The sequence below is a fragment of the Salmo trutta genome, chromosome 9 (assembly GCF_901001165.1).
Source record: "Salmo trutta chromosome 9, fSalTru1.1, whole genome shotgun sequence".
Classification (NCBI taxonomy): domain Eukaryota; kingdom Metazoa; phylum Chordata; class Actinopteri; order Salmoniformes; family Salmonidae; genus Salmo; species Salmo trutta.
Genome location: NC_042965.1, coordinates 6,334,301 through 6,360,899, shown reverse-complemented (window position 1 = coordinate 6,360,899; position 26,599 = coordinate 6,334,301). Strand labels below are relative to the sequence as shown.

The 26,599-nt window shown below is 43.7% G+C and overlaps 1 protein-coding gene across 1 annotated transcript in view; it reads left to right on the top strand.

Annotated features, from left to right (window-relative positions):
• The window catches only part of tmem161b (transmembrane protein 161B), a 42,548-nt gene extending 17,855 nt beyond the window's left edge, over positions 1-24,693 (top strand). The window contains exons 2-12 of the mRNA XM_029762180.1: positions 13,255-13,358; positions 14,414-14,497; positions 18,837-18,934; positions 19,140-19,296; positions 21,201-21,352; positions 21,764-21,824; positions 21,971-22,111; positions 22,440-22,553; positions 22,883-23,057; positions 23,181-23,277; positions 23,390-24,693. Coding sequence (XP_029618040.1) covers positions 13,255-13,358; positions 14,414-14,497; positions 18,837-18,934; positions 19,140-19,296; positions 21,201-21,352; positions 21,764-21,824; positions 21,971-22,111; positions 22,440-22,553; positions 22,883-23,057; positions 23,181-23,277; positions 23,390-23,673 — 1,467 coding nt within the window. The 3' untranslated portion in view covers positions 23,674-24,693. The remainder of the gene's footprint in view (positions 1-13,254; positions 13,359-14,413; positions 14,498-18,836; positions 18,935-19,139; positions 19,297-21,200; positions 21,353-21,763; positions 21,825-21,970; positions 22,112-22,439; positions 22,554-22,882; positions 23,058-23,180; positions 23,278-23,389) is intronic.
• The last annotated feature ends 1,906 nt before the right edge of the window (positions 24,694-26,599 follow it).

Sequence of the window (26,599 nt, the reverse complement as noted above, 5' to 3'; positions counted from 1 at the left end):
GTGCATGCTCCCGGCCCGCCACAGGAGTTGCTAGAGCGCGATGGGACAAGGACATTCCAGCCGGCCAAACCCGGACGACACTAGGCCAATTGTGCACCCCTCATGGTCTGTAGTGACAACTCTGCGCCACCCGGGAGGCCCCTAATTCAGTCAGTTTGACACTTTTTATAAACTCGTCAACACAAGTTCGGTCGTCAATCAAGGAACAGTAAATGGCCTATGCGCCCCGACTCAGTGGCTGGTTAAAAGCCTATGATACACGCAAAAGAAGATCAATTATGTGGATTAGAACTCATCGTTACCACTTACATGGGATGTGTAAATTCACTCACTGAAGATGATGAAGAAGCATCATGCTCTCCAGCCGTGAAAATAAATGTGAATGCAGCCAACCACATCGCAAAAAAACAACACAAGTAAAGAGAGGCAGGACAAACCGCAGACTGACAAACCAGCAGTTTCCTGTCATCGCTCGCTTTGTGACGGAAAGTCACCTGTCCTGTCAATAGATCACTAGAAGATGCATATTGTTCATTCTAGCAGGAGAAGGCTTTATAGACTTTTCTGACTAGCGAATTGAAACTTTTAAATGAAAAGCCTAGTTAATTTATAAGGTGGAAAATACTGGACCAGTGCTTATGGAAAGCACTGGACTTGTAGTCAAATATTGATATACAGTATTCAGACCCCTTCCCCTTTTCCACATTTTGTTACCTTACAGCCTTATTCTAAAATTGATGAAGTAAACATGTAATATAATCGATCTACACACAATACCTCATAATGACAAAGCGAAAACAGGTTTTTAGAAAGGTTTACAAATAATAATAATAATAATAATAAACTAAAACAAATACCAAATTTACTAGTATTCAGACCCTTTGCTATGAGACTGGAAATTGAGCTCAGGTGCATCCTGTTTCCATTGATCATCCTTGATGTTTCTACAAATTGATTGGAGTCCACCTGTGGTAAATTCAACTGATTGGACATGATTTGGAAAGGCAGACACCTGTCTATATAAGGTCCCACAATTGACAGTTTTTGCTCTGACATGCACTAAGCCATGAGGTCGAAGGAATTGTCCGTAACACTCAGGCAGGATTGTGTCAAGGCACAGATCTGGGGAAGGGTACCAAAACATTTCTGCAGCATTGAAGGCCTCAAGAACACAGTGGCCTCCATTCTTAAATGGAGGAAGTTTTGAACCACCAAGACTCTTCCTAGAGATGGCTGCCTGGCCTAACTGAGCATTTGGGAGAGAAGGGCCTTGGTCAGGTAGGTGACCAAGAACCTGATGGTCACTCTGGCAGAGCTCCAGAGTTCCTCTGTGGAGATGGGAGAACCTTCCAGAAGGACAACCATCTCTGCAGCACTTCACCAATCAGGCCTTTATGGTAAAGTGGTCAGACGGAAGCAACTCCTCATTAAATGGCACATGACAGCCCACTTGGAATTTGCCAAAAGGCACCTAAAGGACTCTGACCATGAGAATCAAGATTATCTGGTCTGATGAAACCAAGATTGAACTCTTTGGCCTGAATGCCAATTGTCACGTCTGGAGGAAACCTGGCACCATCCCTACGGTGAAGCATGGTGGCGGCAGGATCATGCTGTGGGGATGTTTTTCAGCGGCAGGGACTGGGAGACTGGTCAGAATTGAGGGAAAGATGAACAGAGCAAAGTACAGAGAGATCCTTGATGAAAACCTGCTCAAGAGTGTGCAGGGCCTCAGACAGGGGCAAAGGTTCACTTTCCAACAGGACAACAACCCTAAGCACACATCCAAGACAACGTAGGAGTGGCTTCGGTACAAGTCTCACTGTCCTTGAGTGGCACAGCCGGAGCTCGGAATTCTCTGGAAAGGCTTGAAAATAGCTGTGCAGCGACGCTCCCTATCCAGCATGACAGAGCTTGAAGGATCTGCAGAGAAGGGAGAAACTCCCCAAATACATATGTGCCAAGTTTGTAGCGTCATACCCAATAAGATACAAGGCTGTAATCGCTGCCAAAGTTGGTTCAACAAAGTACTGAGTAAACAGTCTGAATACTTATGTGAATGTGATATTTCTTTTTTTTTATATATATATATATATAAATTAGCTAGCATTTCTAAACTGTTTGCCTTGTCATTATTGGGTTTTGTGTGAAGATGGATGATGGGGGGGGGGGGGGGAAAATACAATTTAATCCATTTTAGAATAAGGCTGTAATGTAACAAGATTTGGACAAAGTGAAGGGGTCTGAATACTTTTCGAATGCACTGTAATATTATTCAAAATAATATTGTGATATGTAACTGTACCCCCCCCCCCCCCCAAAAAAAAAAAATGCAGGACTACTACTCAAATCTCAAACCCACCACTTCCACCCTGTATACCTTTTGGCTAGGCTATATCAAATTAAGCACAAATTATTCATGTTGTGCCAATACTACAAGAGACCATGCATACCAAAGCCACATGAATGATGCTCTCATCAGAAGTGAAGGCCACAGGTTGGATCCCATACACATGGTACTGCATCTACCTTGTTCACACCGCAGGCCTTTTCCAAATCCCTTTCGGTATACTGGCTGTTCAAACAAGTTACAAGTGACCAAATGTGGATTTGTGTTCAGACTGCAGTCCAATTTCTGACATGGCTACGCTAGTTGTCATAGTAACGACCTGTGTGTGCACGGTGGTGTAGGCTTATTGGTGGTGCTCATGCTTCCTATCACTCAGAAGGTGTGTAGCAAGCTAAGGTGACAACAATGCCTGTCATGAACAAGCAAGTAAGTTACCACATGTTCTTGTAAAACTGTCAACAGAGTAGCTAACTAGCAAGCAACAAGATATGCCAAATAACAGACTAAAAACCACTTGAGGGCAAATACATCCAATTTGACCGTCTAGTGTGCACGTACAGTGGTTGCTCAACTGAAAATGTTGAGATTATGCTGTTGGATTTAGGTCATTTGTGGTTTAGTATGGTACCCTGCGTCACTGCTTCGTTGCTCCAGACCAGCACAAGGGGGAGTTAGAGCACTGATTATGCTTTTTGGTCCTACTGTGTCTCTGACAGTGAATGGGTGACATAAACCTAAATAGAAACGAAATGTCCACGACTTCAGTATTACTTACTAAAACTGTTACACTCAGGATTTTATTTTGTTAGGATTATTTTGCTCTTAATGTAGTACTGTAGTCCACTCCCGATCGGTCACGTTGTACAGTGGTGCAATGGTCTAAGACACTGCATAACAGTGCCAGCTGTATTGCTACAGATCAAATTTATTTATATAGGCCTTCTTACATCAGCTGATATCTCAAAGTGCTGTACAGAAACCCAGCCTAAAACCCCGAACAGCAAGCAATGCAGGTGTAGAAGCACGGTGGCTAGGAAAAACTCCCTAGAAAGGCCAAAACCTAGGAAGAAACCTAGAGGAACCAGGCTATGAGGGGTGGCCAGTCCTCTTCTGGCTGTGCCGGGTGGAGATTATAACAGAACGTGGCCAAGATGTTCAAATGTTCATAAATGACCAGCATGGTCAAATAATAATAATCACAGTAGTTGTCGAGGGTGCAACAGGTCAGCACCTCAGGAGTAAATGTCATTTGGCTTTTCATAGCCGATCATTGAGAGTATCTCTACCGCTCCTGCTGTCTTTAGAGAGTTGAAAACAGCAGGTCTGGGACAGGTAGCACGTCCAGTGAACGGGTCAGGGTTCCATAGCCGCAGGCAGAACAGTTGAAACTGGAACAGCAGCACAGCCAGGTGGACTGGGGACAGCAAGGAGTCATGCCAGGTAGTCCTGAGGCATGGTCCTAGGGCTCAGGTCCCCCGAGAGAGAGAATTAGAGAGAGCATACTTAAATTCACACAGGACACTGGAGAAATACTCCAGATATAAGACTGACCCTAGCCCCCCAACACATAAACTACTGCAGCATAAATACTGGAGGCTGAGACAGGAGGGGTCAGGAGACACTGTGGCCCCATCCGATGATGCCCCCGGACAGGGCCAAACAGGCAGGATATAACCCCACCCACTTTGCCAAAGCACAGCCCCCCACACCACTAGAGGGATATCTTCAACCACCAACTTACCATCCTGAGACAAGGCCGAGTATAGCCCACAAAGATCTCCGCCATGGCACAATCCAAGGGGGGGTGCCAACCCAGAAAGGAAGACCACGTTAGTGACTCAACCTACTCAAGTAACGCACCCCTCCTAAGGACGGCATGGAAGTGCACCAGTAAGACAGTGACTCGGCCCCTGTAATAGGGTTAGAGGCAGAGAATCCCAGTGGAGAGAGGGGAACCGGCCAGGCAGAGACAGCAAGGTTCGTTGCTCCAGTGCCTTTCCGTTCACCTTCACACTCCTGGGCCAGACTACACTCAATCGTAGGACCTACGGAAGAGATGAGTCTTCAATAAAGACTTAAAGGTTGAGACCGAGTCTGCATCTCTCACATGAGTAGGCAGACCATTCTGTAAAAATGGAGCTCTATAGGAGATAGCCCTGCCTCCAGCTGTTTGCTTAGATATTCTAGGGACAATTAGGAGGCCTGTGTCTTGTGACCATAGTGTAGGTATGTACGGCAGGACCAAATCGGAAAGGTAGGTAGGAGTAAGCCCATGTAATGCTTTGTAGGTTAGCAGTAAAACCTTGAAATCAGCCCTTGCCTTAACAGGACGCCAGTGTTGGGAGGCTAGCACTGGAGTAATATGATCCATTTTTGGGGTTCTAGTCAGGATTCTAGCAGCCGTATTTAGCACTAACTGAAGTTTATTTAGTGCTTTATCTGGGTAGCCGGAAAGTAGAGCATTGCAGTAGTCTAACCTAGAAGTAACAAAAGCATGGATTAATTTTTCTGCATCAACTTTGGACAGAAAATGTCTGATCTTTGCAATGTTACGCAGATGGAAAAAAGCTGTTCTTGAAACAATATTGATATGTTCGTCAAAAGAGAGATCAGGGTCCAGAGTAACGCCGAGGTCCTTAAGTTTTATTTGAGACGACTGTACAACCATCAAGATTAATTGTCAGATTCAACAGAAGATCTCTTTGTTTCTTGGGGCCGAGAACAAGCATCTCTGTTTTGTCCAAGTTTTTAAAAGTAGAAAGTTTGCAGCCATCCACTTCCTTATGTTTGAAACACAGGCTTCCAGCGAGGGCAATTTTGGGGCTTCACCATGTTTTAGATGCTGGTTCAATACCCGTGCCGCCCTTGACTGGGAGACCCATGAGATGATTGTAGGTTTCGCTCCCTCTAAAAACATAAATAAATACTTCTAAATAACAAACTGGCCTAATTTACAAATTAGTAGCAATGTCTCACCTCATGTTCAAGAATTACCTTTTTCTCACTCATTTTACGTTATTTGAAAACAAAATCATCTCAAATATTTTTTAAACCGTGAATATTATTCATTTAGAATTATATAAAAGCCTGTTGGATATTCTCAGATATATTATTAGCCCTGTTATTAGCAGGACAATATATATTGGTCATGGCTCCCGACTGGCACACAGTGGGATTGCCTTGCAGTTCTCCAGCTGCATCCACTGAAAGCGCGGAAGGTCGAAGGTTCAAGGCACGAGGGCATGGGATGGGCTGCAGAGCCGCGCACAGACCTAGCCCATGGGGGACGGGGGGTGGACCCACACCCCGCCACACTGGCAACACTTTTTAAGGGGCATTGCACTAGTAATGGCGCTGAATAGGGGAACGTTCCCGCTGTTCTGTTCTTAGTGCCAGTTTGCACGTTCAAACTAAAACAATGTAACTAATAATGGCATCTTTTATGCTTTCGTTAATAAAATAATGATAAAAATACTCTTAAAATGCCCCCCCCCCCCAAAAAAAATATATACTGCTCAAAAAAATAAAGGGAACACTTAAACAACACAACGTAACTCCAAGTCAATCACACTTCTGTGAAATGAAACTGTCCACTTAGGAAGCAACACTGATTGACAATAAATTTCACATGCTGTTGTGCAAATGGAATAGACAACAGGTGGAAATTATAGGCAATTAGCCCCCAATAAAGGAGTGGTTCTGTAGGTGGTGACCACAGACCACTTCTCAGTTCCTATGCTTCCTGGCTGATGTTTTGGTCACTTTTGAATGCTGCCGGTGCTTTCACTCTAGTGCTAGCATGAGACGGAGTCTACAACCCACACAAGTGGCTCAGGTAGTGCAGCTCATCCAGGATGGCACATCAATGCGAGCTGTGGCAAGAAGGTTTGCTGTGTCTGTCAGCGTAGTGTCCAGAGCATGGAGGCGCTACCAGGAGACAGGCCAGTACATCAGGAGACGTGGAGGAGGCCGTAGGAGGGCAACAACCCAGCAGCAGGACCGCTACCTCCGCCTTTGTGCAAGGAGGAGCACTGCCAGAGCCCTGCAAAATGACCTCCAGCAGGCCACAAATGTGCATGTGTCTGCTCAAACGGTCAGAAACAGACTCCATAAGGGCCCGACGTCCACAGGTGGGGGTTGTGCTTACAGCCCAACACCGTGCAGGACGTTTGGCATTTGCCAGAGAACACCAAGATTGGCAAATTCGCCACTGGCGCCCTGTGCTCTTCACAGATGTGCTCAGTGTGAACCTGCTTTCATGTGACAGACGTGACAGAGTCTGGAGACGCCGTGGAGAACGTTCTGCTGCCTGCAACATCCTCCAGCATGACCGGTTTGGCAGTGGGTCAGTCATGGTGTGGGGTGGCATTTCTTTGGGGGGCCGCACAGCCCTCCATGTGCTCGCCAGAGGTAGCCTGACTGCCATTAGGTACCGAGATGAGATCCTCAGACCCCTTGTGAGACCATATGCTGGTGCGGTTGGCCCTGGGTTCCTCCTAATGCAAGACAATGCTAGACCTCATGTGGCTGGAGTGTGTCAGCAGTTCCTGCAAGAGGAAGGCGTTGATGCTATGGACTGGCCCGCACGTTCCCCAGACCTGAATCCAATTGAGCACATCTGGGACATCATGTCTCGCTCCATCCACCAACGCCACATTGCACCACAGACTGTCCAGGAGTTGGCAGATGCTTTAGTCCAGGTCTGGGAGGAGATCCCTCAGGAGACCATCCGCCACCTCATCAGGAGCATGCCCAGGCGTTGTAGGGAGGTCATACAGGCACGTGGAGGCCACACACACTACTGAGCCTCATTTTGACTTGTTTTAAGGACATTACGTCAAAGTTGGATCAGCCTGTAGTGTGGTTTTCCACTTTAATTTTGAGCGTGACTCCAAATCCAGACCTCCATGGGTTGATAAATTGGATTTCCATTGATTTATTTTTGTGATTTTGTTGTCAGCACATTCAACTATGTAAAGATAAAAGTATTTAAGATTATTTCATTCATTCAGATCTAGGATGTGTTATTTTAGTGTTCCCTTTATTTTTTTGAGCAGTGTATATATTTTTCAGATATATTTTTTTTATATATTTTTTTATCACTGAATTACAGAAAAATCCTCTGTAATTATTGGCGGAGAGTCACGTCATATTTTTCCTTATACTGTAGGCCTACCGTAGGCGACATGAGTTTCACTAGTGTTGAGTAATGTGGTGTAGGTCTTATTTATGTAAAGAGCGTATTGAAGTTAGAAGCAATATGATTTGAAGCAATAGCCTACAACTATTTTAGCACCGTTTTGCGCCGCTCTGAGACGAGCATGGGGACTGGTGTTGATAAATCAATACGATTTTTATTTTCACTGAATCTTAGTTTGGGTATTGGTTGGACTAGAATTAGAAAATTAGGGTGTAGAAATGTTATGTTCTTAGTGTAACCTTTATTTTTAACTAGGCAAGTCAGAACATTCTTATTTACAAGGACAGCCTACTCCTTCCTCCCTGTTGGAGAATTGAACCCCGGTATCCCGCATGCCCGCACGACATAGGAATTCTTTAGCTAAATAGCCCAGTACTGTACTCCCGACCGTCACGTTGTACACCACCATATTGTCCGTTCCATCCTAATAGAAACCCATAGGGTTGTTCGTTTTTCTTGGAATAGAAACACCATAATATTAATAAAATGAATTAAGCAAGTACTAGTCAAAAGTTTGGACATACCTACTCATTCCAGTTTTTTTTTATTTTGACTATTTTCTACATTGTAGAATAAGTGAAGACATCAAAACTATGAAATAACTCACATGGAATCAGTTAAGAATAAATTCTTATTTACAAGGTCAACCCACTCTTCCTCCCCATCGGGGAATTGAACCCCAGTCTCCCGCGTGCCTGCATTCTCTAGTACAGCCACTATTGAAGGCTATCAAATGCTTCTCAAGATGCCCTCTGGTGGTCCAACTAGCACTAAGGTACCAGTGGTTCACACTTAAATAACGTGTAATAGAACTCTGTGGCACCATGCAAGTTGCGCCGCAGTACGCTGAAACTTTTTAAAGGACGAACGACTGTAGTTGGGCTACATCATCCATTACGTTATGTTCCTATGCTGCTGGAGACTGCTTTTTTTTCTGAACCCCCCCCCCCCCCCCATAATAATCATTTGGAACAACTAGAGCGTACAGGTCGCAGTGGTGGGTAGTATATGGGGCTTTGGTGACAAAATGGATGGCACGGTGATAAACTGCATCCAATTTGTTGAGTAGAGTGGTGGAGGCTATTTTGCAAATGACATCGCCGAAGTCGAGGATTGGTAGGATGGTCAGTTTTATGAGGGTATGTTTGGCAGCATGAGTGAAGGATGCTTTGTTGTGAAATAGGAAGCAGATACTAGATTTATTTTTGGATTGGAGATGTTTGTGAGTCTGGAAGGAGAGTTTACAGTCTAACCGGACACCTACGTATTTGTAGTTGTCCACATATTCTAAGTCAGAACCGTCCAGAGTAGTGATGCTGGACGGGCGGGCAGGTGCGGGCAGCGATCGATTGAAGAGCATGCATTTAGTTTTACTTGCATTTAAGAGCAGTTGGAGGCCACGGAAGGAGAGTTGTATGGCATTGAAGCTCGTCTGGAGGTTAATTAACACAGTGTCCAAAGAAGGGCCAGGGGTATACAGAATGGTGTCGCCTGCGTAGAGGTGGATCAAAGAATCACCAGCAGCAAGAGCGACATCATTGATGTATACAGAGAAGAGAGTCGACCCGAGAATTGAACCCTGTGGCACCCCCATAGAAACTGCCAGAGGTCTGGACAACAGGCTCTCTGATTTGACACACTGAACTCTATCAGAGAAGTAGTTGATGAACCAGGCGAGGCAATAATTTGAGAAACCAAGGCTGTTGAGTCTGCCAATAAGAATCTAGTGATTGACAGAGTCGAAAGCCTTAGACAGGTCGATGAATACAGCTGCACAGTAATGTCTCTTATCGATGGCGGTTATGATATCGTTTAGGACACTGAGTGTGGCTGAGGTGCACCCATGACCAGCTCTGAAACCAGATTGCATAGCGGAGTAGGTACGGTGGGATTCGAAATGGTTGGTAATCTGTTTGTTAACTTGGCTTTCGAAGACCTTAGAAAGGTAGGGTAGGATAGATTTAGGTCTGTAGCAGTTTGGGTCTAGAGTAAAGGTCGACCGATTATGATTTTTCAATGCCGATACCGATTATTGGAGGACCCAAAAAAAGCCTATTTTTTTTAAATGTATATGTCTTAGTCTTATATTTGTAATAATGACAATTACAACAATACTGAATGAACAATGAATGCTTTTATTTTAACTTAATATAATACATCAATACAATTTATTTAGTCTCAAATAAATAATGAAACATGTTCAATTTGGTTTAAATAATGCAAAAACAAAGTGTTGGAGAAGAAAGTAAAAGTGCAATATGTACCATGTAAAAAAGCTAACGTTTAAGTTCCTTGCTCGAACATGAGAACATATGAAAGCTGGTGGTTCCTTTTAACATGAGTCTTCAATATTCCCAGGTAAGAAGTTTTAGTTTCTAGTTATTATAGAACTATTTCTTTCTATATCATTTGTATTTCATATACCTTTGACTATTGGATGTTCTAATAGTACTTTAGTATTGCCAGCCTAATCTCGGGAGTTGATCGTCTTGAAGTCATAAACAGCGCAATGCTTGAAGCACAGAGAAGAGCTGCTGGCAAATGCACGAAAGTGCTGTTTGAATGAATGCTTACGAGCCTGCTGCTGCCTACCACCGCTCAGTTAGACTGCTCTATCAAATCATAGACTTAATTATAATATAATAACACACAGAAATACGAGCCATAGGTCATTAATATGGTCAAATCTGGAAACTATCATTTCGAAAACAAAATGTTTATTCTTTCAGTGAAATACGGAACCGTTCCGTATTTTATCTAACGGGTGGCATCCATAAGTCTAAATATTGCTGTTACATTGCACAACCTTCAATGTTATGTCATAATTACGTAAAATTCTGGCAAATTAGTTCGCAACGAGCCAGGTGGTCCAAACTGTTGCATTTACCCTGACCCTGCGTGCAATGAATACAACAGAAGTGACATAATTTCCCTATTTTATTATTGCCTGCTAACATGAATTTATTTTAACTAAATATGCAGGTTTCAAAAAATATATACTTCTGTGTATTGATTTTAAGAAAGATATTGATGTTTATGGTTAGGTACATTCGTGCAAGATTGTGCTTTTTTCGCAAATGCGCATTTGTTAAATCATCCCCCGTTTGGCGAAGTTGGCTGTCTTTGTTAGGAAGAAATAGTCTTCACACAGTTCGCAATGAGCCACGCGGCCCAAACTGCTGCATATACCCTGACTCTGTTGCACAGAACGCAAGAGAAATGACACCATTTCCCTAGTTAAAATAAATTCATGTTAGCAGGCAATATTAACTAAATATGCAGGTTTAAAAATATATACTTGTGTTTTGATTTTAAGAAAGGCGTTGACGTTTATGGTGAGGTACACATTGGTGCAACGACAGTGCTTTTTTTACGAATGCCCTTGTTAAATCACCCGTTTGGCGAAGTAGGCTGTGATTCAATGATAACAGGCGCCGCATCGATTATATGCAACGCAGGACAAGCTAGATAACTACACATGGTTGGTGATATTACTAGTTTAACTAGTGATTATGTTAAGATTGATTGTTTTTTATAAGATACGTTTAATGCTAGCTAGCACCTTATCTTGGCTCCTTGCTGCACTTGCATAACAGGTAGTCAGCCTGCCACGCAGTCTACTCGTGGAGTGCAATGTAATCGGCCATGATCGGTGTCCAAAAATGCCGATTACTGATTGTTATGAAAACTTGAAATTGGCCCTAATTAATTGGCCATTCTGATTAATCGGTCGACCTCTAGTCTAGAGTGTCTCCCCTTTGAAGAGGGGGATGACCGCGGCAGCTTTCCAATCTATGGGAATCTCAGACGATACGAAAGAGGTTGAACAGGCTAGTATTAGGGGTTGCAACAATTTCGGCAGATCATTTTAGAAAGAGAGGGTCCAGATTGTCTAGCCCGGCTGATTTGTAGGGGTCCAGATTTTGCAGCTCTTTCAGAACAGCAGCTATCTGGATTTGGGTGAAGGAGAAATGGGGGAGGCTTGGGCGAGTTGCAGTGGGGGGTGGAGGGCTGTAGCCAGGTGGAAAGCATGGCCAGCCGTAGAAAAATGTTTTGAAATGATCAATTATAGTGGATAAAACTCGTTTTTCAACCACTCCACAAAGTTCTTGTTAACAAACTATAGTTTTGGCAAGTCGGTTAGGACATTACTGTGTGCATGACACAAGTAATCTTTCCAACAATTGTTTACAGACGTATTATTTCACTTATAATTCCCTGTATCACAATTCCAGTGAGTCAGAAGTTTACATACACTAAGTTGACTGTGCCTTTAAAACTGCTTGGAAAATTCCAGCAAATTATGTCATGGCTTTAGAAGCTTCAGATAGGCTAATTGACATCATTTGAGTCAAATGAAGGTGTACCTATGGATGTATATCAAGGCCTACCTTCAAACTCAGTGCCTCTTTTCTTGACACCATGGGAAAATCAAAAGAAATCAGCCAAGACCTCAGGAAGAAAAATTGTAGACCTCCGCAAGTCTGATTCATCCTTGGGAGTGATTTCCAAACACCTGAAGGTACCACATTCATCTGTACAAAAAATAGTACGCAAGTATAAACACCATGGGACCACTCAGCCGTCATTCCGCTCAGGAAGGAGATGCAGTCTCCTAGAGATGAACGTACTTTGGTGCGAAAAGTGCAAATCAATCCCAGAAAAACAGCAAAGGACCTTGTGAAGATGCTGGAGGAAACAGGTACAAAAGTATCTATATCCACAGTAAAACGAGTCCTAAATCAACATAACCTGAAAGGCTGCTCAGCAAGGAAGAAGCCACTGCTCCAAAACCGCCATAAAAAAGACAGACTACGGTTTGCAACTGCACATGGGGACAAAGATCATACTTTTTGGAGAGATGTCCTCTGGTCTGATGAAACAAAAATAGAACTGTGGTTTGGCCAAAAGGACCATCATTATGTTTGGAGGAAAAAGGGGGAGGCTTGCAAGCCAAAGAACACCATCCCAACCGTGAAGCACAGGGGTGGCAGCATCATGTTGTGTGGGTGCTTTGCTCCAGGAGGGAATGGTGCACTTCACAAAATAGATAGCAACATCTCAAGACATCAGTCAGGAAGTTAAGCTTGGTCGCAAATGGGTCTTCCAAATGGACAATGACCCTAAGCATGCTTCCAAAGTTGTGGCAAAATGGCTTAAGGACAACAAAATCAAGCTATTGGATTGGCCATCACAAAGCCCTGACCTCAATCCCATAGAAAATCTGTGGGCAGAACTGAAAAGCGTGTGCGAGTAAGGAGGCTTACAAACCTGACACAGTTTCACCAGCTCTGTCAGCGGGAATGGGCCAAAATTCACACAACTTATTGTGGGATGCTTGGGGAAGGCTACCCGAAACATTTGACCCAAGTTTAACAATTTGAAGACAATGCTACCAAATACTGAGTGTATGTAAAAAACTTCTGACCCACTGGGAATGTAATGAAAAAATAAATCTGAAATAAATCATTCTCTCTACTATTATTCTGACATTTCACATTCTTAAAATAAAGTGGTGATCCTAACTGACCTAAGACAGGGAATTTTTTACGAGGATTACATTTCAGGAATTGTGAGAAACAGAGTTTAAATGTATTTTGCTAAGGTGTATGTAAACCTCCGACTTCAACTGTATGTGTGTTCTGTATTTCATATCTGTCCAATTCCTATTAGATTATAACTTGATTTGTTTTCCCTCCCTCAGGGTGTGATCGGTGTGCAGCTGGTGGTTACTATGGTAATGGCCAGTGTAATTCAGAAGATCATACCTCATTATTCCTTTGCAAGATGGCTACTCTGCAGTGGCAGGTAATGTAGAACTCTGTACCTGACAATGTTTCTGATGGTGTCTTTAAGAGCCATGATTTAATCTCCTCAGTGGGTTTCCCATCCGAACAATTCATTTCAAGTCTTAACAATGCGGAAAATAGTATTTGCTCAATTTGTAAACAGTCTCTTTTTTCATTGTCTGCTGAAAGGGAATAAAAAAATATATAATTTAAGTCGCATTGCATAGACCAAAGGGCATCATCAAATATTGGGACAACCCGAGAGGACGGGCAATAAAAATAAAGCACCCGTCTCGTTTCCTTTAATTAGTGTGATATGTGTTTTTGAGTAAACAGCTCCCCAGAAAACACTTAATAATTCATCAGTGCTTGTTTTTTTCTAGGGGGCTGTTGATGCATTTTTCAAAAAACTTTAGCCCAAACAGGAGGCTCAGTGTTGCTTCAGAGAGATCCGCAATTAAGTTTCCCCTAATAAATAAATAAAGATGAATGAATGAAAACAAGCCCTCTACCCCTCCCTCACGCTTATGCCTCTCAGGGCTTGTGACAAAGTTAGAGCTTGCGTGAAATGTTAGTCTTCAAAAGGCTGCTCTTAAATTAGCTCTTGTTTTAAGTACAGTCCTCAAAGGACACAATAACTACCCTCTTTGTAAACTTATGGCAAGTATTTGTCATAGGTGTATTAGTTGTCTTGAATACATTGAATATGCTTTGAGGGATGTCTTGTGTGTATTTTCTAAGGTAAATGGTCGCAAAACCCAGATTGTTTGCTAATTGATGGTCCTTATCATTTTCAATCATGAAGGCCTGGAACCGCAAACAATAGAAGGGCTCACTTTTTGGAGTATGTGAGGTATTACATCACCAATACTGGTCCTAGTGGGCCATAGCCTGTGTAAATATATTGTTCTTGCACAACACAAAAAAACAACAATCCAAATGATGTATTGGTTAGTTAATTGATTGATGTGTAAAAGCCTGTCCACCCTTCCACCCTTCATCCCTCCAGGACATGGGACCACTGGTGTAGTTCTAAAGCTACCTAGATTACTCACTTGTCTCCTCCTTTCCCAGTCTGCGGTGGTACCAGCACCCTACGGAAGATGAGTTGAGGAGCCTTGCCGGAAAGCAACAAAAAACTAAGAGCAAGAAAGACCGGTAAGGAGGGGGCTGAGGAGGGTGGAGCAGAGGGGAGCGAGTGGCACCTCTCATCAGGCAGGAAGGAAAGGCAGACGTGTGAGATGGATGGGGAACACGGGTGCGGCAGTTGAGAGATTAAGCTGATGTGTTTAGGAGGCTTGTTTAAGGCCTGTTTGAAGTGAGAGGACTGACTTATTTTTGTTTGTTTGCTTCTGCCTATGAGTGAAGCTAGCCTTGCCTTAAAATGCTCTCTGGCTGTCTATGGTAGTGAGTTAAGGTGGTAGAGCCTTGAATGGTTGGTCAGGCCATGCAGGTGACATCTTTCAGTAGTGTATGAACAGCAGTTTAAGACTCCCAACAAAACAAGCTTTACGGCTAAATCCATGTAATGGTTTCGGGTAGAAGTCATGACGATACTATGGCGAGTTCTGAAATAAGACCTATGTTATGTAGATATTTATTCCTCATCTCCATTTTGTGTTCATGCCTTTAGACTAATAGAAAGCAAGGTTTGGCAATGTGAAATGTTCTCAAACATTTGAAAATTAAGTATGAAGTTTATCTTCTAGATTCTTGCTTGGAGCAATTATGTAGTTCTAGTCCAATGCCTAGGCCTCCATGAGGCAGGTTGTAGCTCAACGCCACGTTTACTAACACGGAACCCAAACCGGCTGCGCACGTGCGCTATCGTGCATACATTTATTTTGTCCCCCTACACCAAACGCGATCACGACACACAGGTTAAAATATCAAAACAAACTGAACCAATGACGTTAATTTGGGGACAGGTCGAAAAGCATTAAACATGTATGGCAATTTGCACTTGCTAGCTAATTTGTCCTATTTAGCTAGCTTGCTGTTGCTAGCTAATTTGTCCTGAGATATAAACATTGAATTTAGAAATCCATGTTATTCAATTATTGCACCCACACTGCTCGTGCGCGCCAACAAGCATCTAAAATAGGGCTAAAATAGAAGTCATTCCTATTTCTGACGCAGATCGCGCTGCAAGTCCTGCCTCTCCCATCTCCTCATTGGTTTATAGAACCAGGTACCCATTACTCATTGGTTATACCCACGTGGGTGATTGAAAGACAAAATGTTTTGCCGGTTGTTGTGGTAATACTATGAAAGTGTAGATGCCAAAGTTCAAAGATGGAAAAAGCCTGGAAGGAGGAGAGATGACTAGAAACAATTCGGTTGGCTGTTTTATATGTGGATTAATTGTCGGAGTAGAGGACCTTGTGCATTTCAGGTAAAATAACTCAATGTTTATATCCCAGGACAAATTAGCTAGCAAGTGCAAGCTAACTAGCTAAATTGCCATACATGTTTAATGCTTTTCGACCTGTCCTCAAATTAATGTCATTGGTTCAGAGTTTGTTTTGATATTTTAACCTGCGTGTTGTGATCGCGTTTGGTGTAGGGAGACAAAATACATTTATGCACGATGGCGCACCACGCAGCCGGTTTGGGCTACGTGTTACACTTCAAAAACGGACCACTGTCCTTTTGCCTGCTTGTGCCACACATCTCCATTCCTTTTGTTGTGAAGCCAAGAGCACTTTTTCCTGTCAGGTCCCCCAAAGATGCCTTGGACACATTTAAAGTTTGGTCCCAGTGTCTTGCCATAGTATTGTCCTCTGAATCCAGCACACACACATGGCTGAACAAACACTACCCTGTGTCCCGGAGGCCCTCTAGAAAGGTTGGCTTGTCCAAGGAACAGCTGGCCCAGCCCCTGCCGTGTGCTGCTCCTGCAGTCTGCACTGCATGTTGCCCCCTGTAGCCCTATGACAAAATATTGGACTTATGAATTACATGGGCCCTACTCCGCACTACAAAAGAGCTAGCGTCAGTGCTCAGTATGCCTTGGTTGGGTTGACAATAGACTGGTTGGTTGTTTAGCAACAAAACCGACACGTGTGCAACTATGGGCCAAAACATACTGGGTTGGCTTAGATTGTTGACAACATGTAAACTATATTCAGTCTCCAAATGTTTATTAAAAACATACATTTGCACAATGAGCACTTGGTGTCTCTCAAATACGTGGTTACAGTTGTTTGTTAGCTAGCAAAGTTTAGCCATATTAGGTTTAGAGGTCGACCGATTATGACTTTTCAACGCCGATACTGATTATTACCAAAAAAAGCCGATACCCATTTTTTTATTTTTTGTTGTTGTAATAATGACAATTACAACAATACTGAATGAACACTTATTTTAACTTAATATAATACATCAATAAATCAATTTAGCCTCAAATAAATAATGAAGCTTGTTCAATTTGGTTTAAATAATGCAAAAACAAAGTGTTGGAGAAGAAGGTAAAAGTGCAATATGTGCCGTGTAAAAAAGCTAACGTTTAAGTTCCTTGCTCAGAACATAAGAACATATGAAAGCTGGTGGTTCCTTTTAATATGAGTCTTCAATATTCCCAAGTAAGAAGTTTTAGGTTGTAGGAATTATAGGACTATTTCTCTCTATACCATTTGTATTTCATATACCTTTGACTATTGGATGTTCTTATAGGCACTTTAGTATTGCCAGTGTAACAGTATAGCTTCCGTCCCTCTCCTCGCCCCTACCTGGGCTCGAACCAGGAACACATCGACAACAGCCACCCTCGAAGCATCGTTACCCATGTAGAGCAAGGGAAACAACTACTCCAAGTCTCAGAGCGAGTGATGTCACCGATTGAAACGCTATTAGCGCGCACCCCGCTAACTATCTAGCCATTTCACATCGGTTACACCAGCCTAATCTCGGGAGTTGATAGGCTTGAAGTCATAAACAGCTCAATGCTTGAAGAATTGCGAAGAGCTGCTGTCAAACGCCCGAAAGTGCTGTTTGAATGAATGCTTACGAGCCTGCTGCTGCCTACCATCGCTCAGTCAGACTGCTATATCAAATCATTGACTTAATTATAACATAATAACACACAGAAATACGAGCCTTTGGTCATTAATATGGTCGAATCCGGAAACTATCATTTCAAAAACAAAATGTTTATTCTTTCAGTGAAATACGGAACCATTCCGTATTTTATCTAATGGGTGGCATCCCTAAGCCTAAATATTGCTGTTACATTGAAGGTTGTACAATGTTATGTCATAATTATGTACAATTCTGGCAAATTAATTACTGTCTTTGTTAGGAATAAATGGACTTCACACAGTTCGCAACGAGCCATGCGGCCCAAACTGCTGCATATACCCTGACTGCTTGCACGGAACGCAAGAGAAGTGACACAATTTCCCTAATTATAAGAATTTCATGTTAGCAGGCAATATTAACTAAATATGCAGGTTTAAAAATATATACTTGTGTATTGATTTTAAAGAAAGGCATTGATGTTTATGGTTAGGTGCAACCACAGTGCTAAATCATCACCTGTTTGGCGAAGTAGGCTGTGATTCGATGAGAAATGAACAGGCACCTCATCGATTATATGCAACGCAGGACACGCTAGATAAACTAGTAATATCATCAACCATGTGTAGTTAACTAGTGATTATGTGAAGATTGATTGTTTTTCATAATGCTAGCTAGCAACTTACCTTGGCTTCTTGCTGCCCTCGCGTAACAGGTAGTCAGCCTGCCATGCAGGCTCCTCGTGGAGTGCAATGTAAGGCAGGTGGTTAGAGCGTTGGACTAGTTACCGGAAGGTTGCAAAAACGAATCCCCGAATCCCCCCTGAACAAGGCAGTTAACCCCCGTTCCTAGGCCGTCATTGAAAATAAGAATGTGTTCTTAACTGACTTGCCTAGTTAAATAAAGGTGTAAAAAAAAAAAAACGATTTCCGATTGTTATGAAAACTTGAAATCGGCCCGAATTAATCGGCCATTCCGATTACTCGGGCGACCTCTAATTAGGGTAGACCTGACATGAGGCAACTAGACATTGTATCAATAAAAAAGATACAAGCTGAAATGAGCCACCTACGATTCCTCTCGTGGCAGCTTCTTGTCATTGTTGCCAACTATCTGACTGCTCAGAAACACAACACGGCCTTCTGCCTCATCAATGTGCGCGCACAATATTTTGTCACGTTTTTTGTGACCTCCATGACGCTAGCCATCTCGCAGATGCCCAAATGACCTTGTACACAGATTAAGTTTGATATAGTCCAGGATATGATGTGTTTTTCTTTAGGACAGCCAGTAAATTGACACGATAGCAGTAGATTTTCATTTAGCACTCTCTGCTGTGGTCATGTTTTTAGAGGTGGACTAATGACCAGAAAAATGACATGGAGTACACCTGCCTGCAACATAGGACATGTCTGTATGTCTGTCTCTCTATCCCCCATGTCTGTCTGGTATTGATTTGGCGCTCTGTCTTTTGTCCCAGGAGGAACAATGGCCACATAGAGAACAAGCCTCTGACCATTCCCAAGGACATAGACCTGCAGCTGGAGACCAAGTGCATCACAGAAGTGGACACGTTAGGTATGAGGCCATATCTACTGACACCATTCAGTTATCCTCTTATCTTTATAACCAGTTTTGTTTTCTCTTAAACCTCAACAAATCTTCATCATTCAGTATTTGAGCACATCATCACAGTCCAGAATTACTGTCATAAATCAACCAAGTAACAGAATAGTAAATAAACAGTCATCCTCCTCTTCATCCTCCTGCTCGTTTCCTGCAGCGTTGCACTACTTCCCAGAGTTCCAGTGGCTGGTGGACTTCACGGTGGCAGCCACAGTGGTGTATCTGATCACAGAGCTGTACTACACAGTGGCCCAGCCCTCTGGGGAGATGAACATCAGCGTGGTGTGGTGCCTGCTCGTCCTCGCCTTCGTCATGTATCCTTCAGTCAGTACATCGTCCAATCCATTTTTCTCTCTTTCGATCATCCCTTCTATATGAAATCCATTTGTCACAATGTCCTGCTGAACAGCAATCCAGGTCTAGAGGATGTCGGGGTTTCAGTTGAACCCAATCTCACCTAATAGCAATGTTTGACAAGCCAAGTCATTAATGGTGAAACGTCTATTACATGTTACTAAAAACAGTGAACACTGTTTTTTTTTTCCCCTTCTGACAACATTACATGCGCGATAGTACATATTCTGCTGTTCTATTTATTTATTTATACACTGCTCAATGTACCTCGCCCCTATTTTGTCCACAAAACAAAATCGATAACAAAGGTGCTGTGAAAGGCCTAGTAAAAGAGTTTGATTTCATTAGAGTTCTTGCATTTAATCACTCCGTGCACATACTGAGAATCCTACCTTTTGTTCCCTACCTGTTGCCGGTTAACATCTTTGTCTACGAGAGTGTAAAAAAACATGTGAGAGAGAGCCTTGATTGTTCCCAGGTTCCATTTCAGCAGGCAGACGGCAGTAAGTAGCCATAAACTGACAGACACAGCTCCAGCCACTGCCTGCCACCACATGCCTCCCTGCTACTCTCTTCTGCCGACGCGTCACCAAATCATACGCATTATCCTCCGCCACAGTCCGTGGGGATCAATCTTTCCCACGCTCCCTGGCTGAGTGCGGTCAGAAGGCATGCCATTTCCTGCATGCCTGCTGAGGAAGATTGGAGGCCCAATTTTCACAGCCTACCAGACTGATTTGCTTGGGAAAAGAGGCGACTGGGAGGGGGTGGTACGTGGAGGAGGGGGTGCACGGCTAGGTGGATGATGATGAAGATGATGATGGTGTGTGTGTGTGTTAATGGCACACTTGATTTCATATTCCCGTCTCGGGCGACCCTCTCGGAGAAGTAAAGAGCCAGAGGCTGCAGCCGGGCACCTGTTGTGTTAACCTCGACTTAACACACCTCAGCCATGGAATGGAATCTTAAAACTGCCAAATTAGAATGGATTTAGCAGATTACATTTTTTGTGAAGTTACAGTATGATGTATTGGAACATCTGATTATTCCCAAGCTCTGTGATTTCCACCTAACAGAAAGGGATTTCAATAAGCGTTGATGAAGTTGAATGCACAACAGGTAGACATCCCATCGAGTGGTCTGTTGGTAAGCATAGGTTTATCCTGACAATCAGTGATGGTATAACGAAGTGGGCTAGAGCTACTCTCGCTGAAATGCTGCATCGAAATTTGCCACTTGCGTTCTGTGGCTGCTTCACAAGGAGTATTTAGGGCTACATTAGCAGCTGCCTCACTGAGCTCTGATAATGGGGCTTCATTGCTCCTTTGAGAGAAACTAGCTCTTAAGTTTAAAAAAAAAAAATGCAGCCTTTCGTATCCTGGTTGTGACCCCCAGGAAAAGGCAAATCCGTTGGCTTGCCTACATTACCATGATTCCCCATTCAGAATGGCCTGAGAGATTGCTATGTGGAATAAAGGCTGAACACCATCACCTTGGAGATGCAAGGCAGCTCTACAAGCACGCTATGTCCTTACTTAGCCTGCTAGAAACACTGCAGCCAGGCACCGCAGAAAACACCATTCTAGTTCTGCGGAATCCCGGCCCATTGAGCCCCATGGTAATGTGTGACCGCTGCTTAAGAGAGTGAGAGAAGCTAAACTGTGTGTGCGCATGCTTGTTGCAGGGTCACTGTTCAGTACTGTTGCATGCTTCTGATCCTTCGAGTCCATTATGTTAATGAGCCACCACCATTACTCCAGAAACGTCTCTACACGGCCATGGCTCACAGCAATATGAATAGTAGGCTATATTTCATGAGTTGTGTGTTTCTGCTGGCGTTTTCCTTAACTCCCCTGCTCCACAGTAAGACCCTGTTCTCCCTGACGGCCTTCTACTTCAAGCTGGAGGAAGGTGGCGAGCGCTCGCTCTGCATCACCTTCGCTTTCTTCTTTTTTGTCAAAGCCATGGCCATCCTCATCGTCACTGAGAACTACCTGGAGTTTGGCCTGGAGACAGGTGAGTGGGCGATGAGCCATCTGTCAGTGTGGCTAGCCCACAGTGCTCTTCCATCCTGCACCTGGGTCCTATTCATTAGTACAAAACGTAGCAAAACATTTTGTAATGGAAAACGTCCCATTTGCTTCCTAGTGAATACAACCCTTGGGACCCACAGGCTAGTGTTCCAGATCAGTACTAACACATCAAATTCTATCTAACTAGCTGTGTTAGTGATGGGATAGAACAAAAGCCTGCAAACCCTGTGCTTCCCTAGGACCAGGGTGGAAGAACTCTACATTAGAGGAATAGATTAAATCCATTGTTAGAGGAATAGATTCCATTTGTTTTGTCTAATGTACTGTAATTGTTATTTTTCTGGACTTCGTAGGACCAATTTTAAAATCGAATCGTGTTTTCATTTCAATCTAGGTTTCGCGAATTTCTCTGAAAGTGCCACACAGTTTTTGGAAAACCAGGGGTTAGAGTCCCAGTAAGTATGAGCTTTTGTTTTTATCAGTATGCATGGGTCATGAATCTAATTGACTCATGGACTGTGTGTGTGTGCATATTCACATGTTGTATGACTGTGAGGTACGCTTTAGCCCAGTATAACTGTGTCTCTGTTCTTTTCTCCAGGGGTCCCATATCTAAACTCACCTTTAAGCTGATCCTGGCCTTGCTCTGCTCTCTGATTGGTGCATTCCTCACCTTCCCTGGTCTACGATTGGCTCAAATGCACCTGGACGCCCTCAACCTGACCACAGCCAAAGTCACACAGTGAGTCCCTCTCTTCTCTCCTGTCTTTCTCCCCCTCACCGCAGTTACACTGTTGTCCCATTCATATATGGGCTGGTTGAAGTAGGTGTGAGTTTAAATTATTGTTTTTTGTGGACCCCAGGAAGAATAGCTGCTGCTTCGGCAAAAGCTAATGGGGATCTGAATAAACCAATAAGTAATGTGGTCTACTAGCCGGTCCTCAATGAGTGTGGATGATAGTATGCCATAAACATATAGTGCTCATACAGTATTTACATTGTACTCCTGGATAAGCAAAGCATTTTACTGACAAGAATGTGTGACCATTTATTTTGTTCTTCTCTTCCAGGACCTTGCTTCATATCAACTTCCTTTCCCCTCTTATTATGGTACTGCTGTGGGTGAAGCCTATAACCAAGGACTACCTCCTGAATCCTGCCCTGGGGAAGGAGAGTATGCCTTTGTAAGTTCACCTTGTTTTGTTTGTCAGTACATTTTTCAACCACATGCATGGTCAAAGGATTAAGCCTTCCCAAAATGTCACATCTCTAACATCTCTTTCCACCTCTCCCTGTCACTCCTGGCTTTCATACCCTCACATTCTCTCACACACTATCTCATCTTCTCACATTATCGACGTGGTTTGGCTTATTTTTCCTTCACCCATCTCTCTCTCTCTCTCTCTCACTCACTCTCTCACTCACTCACTCACTCACTCACTCACTCACTCACTCACTCACTCACTCACTCACTCACTCACTCACTCACTTGCTATGTCTGACTCCTCACCAGGATGACTGAGGAGACCTATGACACATTGCGGTTGTGGGCCATCCTGCTGCTGTGTGTGCTGCGCCTGGCCATGATGAGACACCACCTCCAGGCCTACCTCAACCTGGCACAGAAGGGCGTGGAGCAGATGAAAAAGGAGGCGGGACGCATCAGCACCGTTGACCTGCAGAAGATGGTGAGTGGCGCCTCGAATCGGACAATCATTTGGCCTTGACAGATGGGCAGAGTATGATAAAACAAATGAGGTTTTAAGAGTTCCTCTTGACAGGAAGTTATCTTTTTTTCTTCTGTTTCCAAGGTGGCCCGTGTTTTCTACTACCTATGTGTAATCGCACTGCAGTACGTGGCACCCTTGGTGATGTTGCTGCATACAACCTTGCTGCTAAAAACCTTAGGTGAGTTTGGCACATCATCAGAAATTATTGCTCATATATTAAATTGAACCGTTTAGCAGCAGTCTTTAGTCCACTACACTGCTAATGTAGCACCCTACTCTTTGTGTTATAGGTGGACACTCCTGGGGGGTGTACTCTGTGGAAGACCTCCCCTGCCCAATGGAGATGAACTCTGACCCTGCTGTGGTTGCAGCAGCAACTGCAGCTCCAGGGCTGGCTGTGGAGGCCCAGGCATCAGTGGTCCAGCTGTCGGTGGCCCTCGGGGGCCTGCGAACAGTGTTCACCCCCCTGCTTTTCCGTGGCCTCCTCTCCTTCCTCACCTGGTGGATCGCTGCCTGCCTCTTTTCCACCTCCATCTTCGGCCTCTTCTACCACCAGTATCTCATGGCGGCATAGCAGCATTACCCCAGGGTCAGGGTGGTGTCCCACTGGGCTCTGTTCCAGCCCCGTTCAGAAACGACTGTGTGGGGCAGGGCTCTAAAGGACAACCCTTCTCCCCTCCCACAGCCACGTCACTCATGACCATATCTACAGAGAACCCCTGGTTCACCCCCAGTGCTTCCTTCATGGATGACTCTTAACTTGACTTTTACTACCTTTTTATTTTGACAGCAGGATTCACAAATCCTTAACAAAAGACACTAATATAAATGAGAGTAATGGTAATATGTGTGTGCGTACAGTCTTAAACAGAGCAGCAGAGAACCTTGTCTCTGCAGACTGTGGGGGCCGGGGGAGGGGGGCCTGTGGATGTTGTAAAGGGATGTGTGAACTAAAGCAGCCAATAAGAGGTCACGATGCTTGTCCTACTGGAGAAGGAGGAGGGGACACCTCACTGGGAGAGTCCCTGCTGAGATCCCATCACTTGAAACTGTTAAATTGACATATGTCTAACTGGCTACCAAGGACGAACATGGGGTTTTTAAATGTGCGTTCCTTATGATTTGTGAAATATTTTATCCCCCCTTTACTGTCCCTGGTACAAACTGAGCCATACTGGAAGAGCTGAGAGAAACTTCTGCCCCTTCTGACCAGTTGTGACGACAGTCAGGGAGGGCAGCAACACACAGGCCTTGGTCAAGGGAATGGTACCTGTGAATGTGAGTAAGATCCCTGCTGTTAGGTTGGTGTACAACTAAAAGGGCATTTTGATCAATAGAAGTGTCAAGTCAAATGCCAATTGTAAGCTACAGCCTCTTTCCTCCACCCTCCCCTGTCCCCGTCCACCCCTTGTAGAGCCAGTAGGGAAACTACAATTTTATGTCTTCTGTTTTTGTTTCATGGATCAAATTGTGAATTTAGAAATGTGTTTTTATTTGAAAGAGCTGCCAAGTAAGTGGCCTGTAGATTTGATGACTGATAGTTTTACAGCAACCCTGCGGCCTTCTGCCTTAAGAGTCTTCAGAGCCCCCAAAAGGAATCAATAGAGCACAAGTGTGTACTCATACACTTGTGCATATCTTGTTCTATGTACAGACTTTCATAGGCTTACTGACACACTCTCTCTCTCACTCTCACTCTCTCACACACACACACACACACACACACACACACACACACACATATATATATATATATATATATATATATATATATATATATATATATATTAGTCACAAGCTCAAACACAGGGATGATTGTCCAGCCTGTTCAGGAGTAAAAAACAGTTGTGTCTGGACAGAGGGGTATACTACAAAGCATGGTCAATGAGTTAGCCAGACAACTTTGACAAATTGTTTATTTTCTGGTTTGTTAAGAAAGCTAAACATGGATACAGTACCAGTCAAAACTTGGACACCCCTACTCATTCAAGGGTTTTTCTTTATTCTTACAATTTTCTACATTGTAGAATAATAGTGAAGACATCAAAACTATGAAATAACACACATGGAATCATGTAGTAACCCAAAAAGTGTTAAATAAATCAAAATTTATTTCAGATGTTGCTTTGATGACAGCTTTGCACACTCTTGGCATTCTCTCAACCAGCTTCACCTGGAATGCTTTTCCAACCGTCTAGAAGGAGTTCCCACATATGCTGAGCACTTGTTGGCTGCTTTTCCTTCACTCTGTGGTCCAACTCATCCCAAACCATCTCAATTGGGTTGAGGTTGGGTGATTGTGGAGGCCAGGTCATCTGATGCAGCACTCCATCACTCTCCTTCTTGGTCAAATGGCCCTTACACAGCCTGGAGGTGTGTTGGGTCATTGTCCTGTCAAAAAACAAATGATAGTCCCACCATGCTTCACGGTGGGAACCACACGAGGTCCCGTGTGGCTCAGTTGGTAGAGCATGGTGTTTGCAACGCCAGGGTTGTGGGTTCAATTCTCACGGGACCAGTACGGGGGAAAAAAATATATATATGAAATGTCGCTCTGGATAAGAGCGTCTGCTAAATGACTAAAATGTAAATGAGATCATCCGTTCAGCTACTCTGCGTCTCACAAAGACACGGCGGTAGGAACCAAAAATCGCAAATTTGGACTCATTAGACCAAAGGACAGATTTCCACCGGTCTAATTTCCATTGCTCATGTTTCTTGGACCAAGCAAGTCTTTTCTTCTTATTGGTGTCCTTTTAGTAGTAGTAATTTTTTTTATATATTTAAAAAAAAACTTTTATCCCTTTTTCTCCCCAATTTCAAGGTATTGAATTGGTAGTTAGTCTTGTCTCGGGAGAGGCTTATGTCGCGAGTCATGCGTCCTCCTTAACACGACCCAACCAAGCCGCACTGCTTCTTGACACAATGCCCTCTTAACCCGGAAGCCAGCCACACCAATGTGTCGGAGGAAACACCGTACACCTGGCAACCGTGTCAGCCTGCATGTGCCCGGCCCGCCACAGGAGTCGCTAGAGCACGATGGGACAAGGTCATCCCTGCAGGCCAAACCCTCCCTTAACCCGGACAACGCTGGGCCAATTGTGTGCCGCCCCATGGGTCTCACGGTCGTGGCCGGCTGACTCAAACCAGTATCTCTAGTGGCACAGCTAGCAACTGCGATGCAGTACCTTAGGCCACTGTGTCACTCGGGAGGCCACGACTGAACTTGAAGAAATGTTCTTGAAACGTTCCGGATTGACTGACCATTGATTGACCTTTATGTCTTAAAGTAATGATGGATTGTCGTTTGCTTATTGCCACACCTACTTTGTCACAATTGTCTCAAACACATTTAAGAAGGAAATAAATTTCACAAATTAACTTTTAACGGGGCATGCAATACCTCTTCATTAAAATGCATTCCAGGTGACTACCTCATGAAGCTGGTTGAGAGAATGCCAAGAGTGTGCAAAGCTGTTATCAAGGCAAAGGGTGTCTAC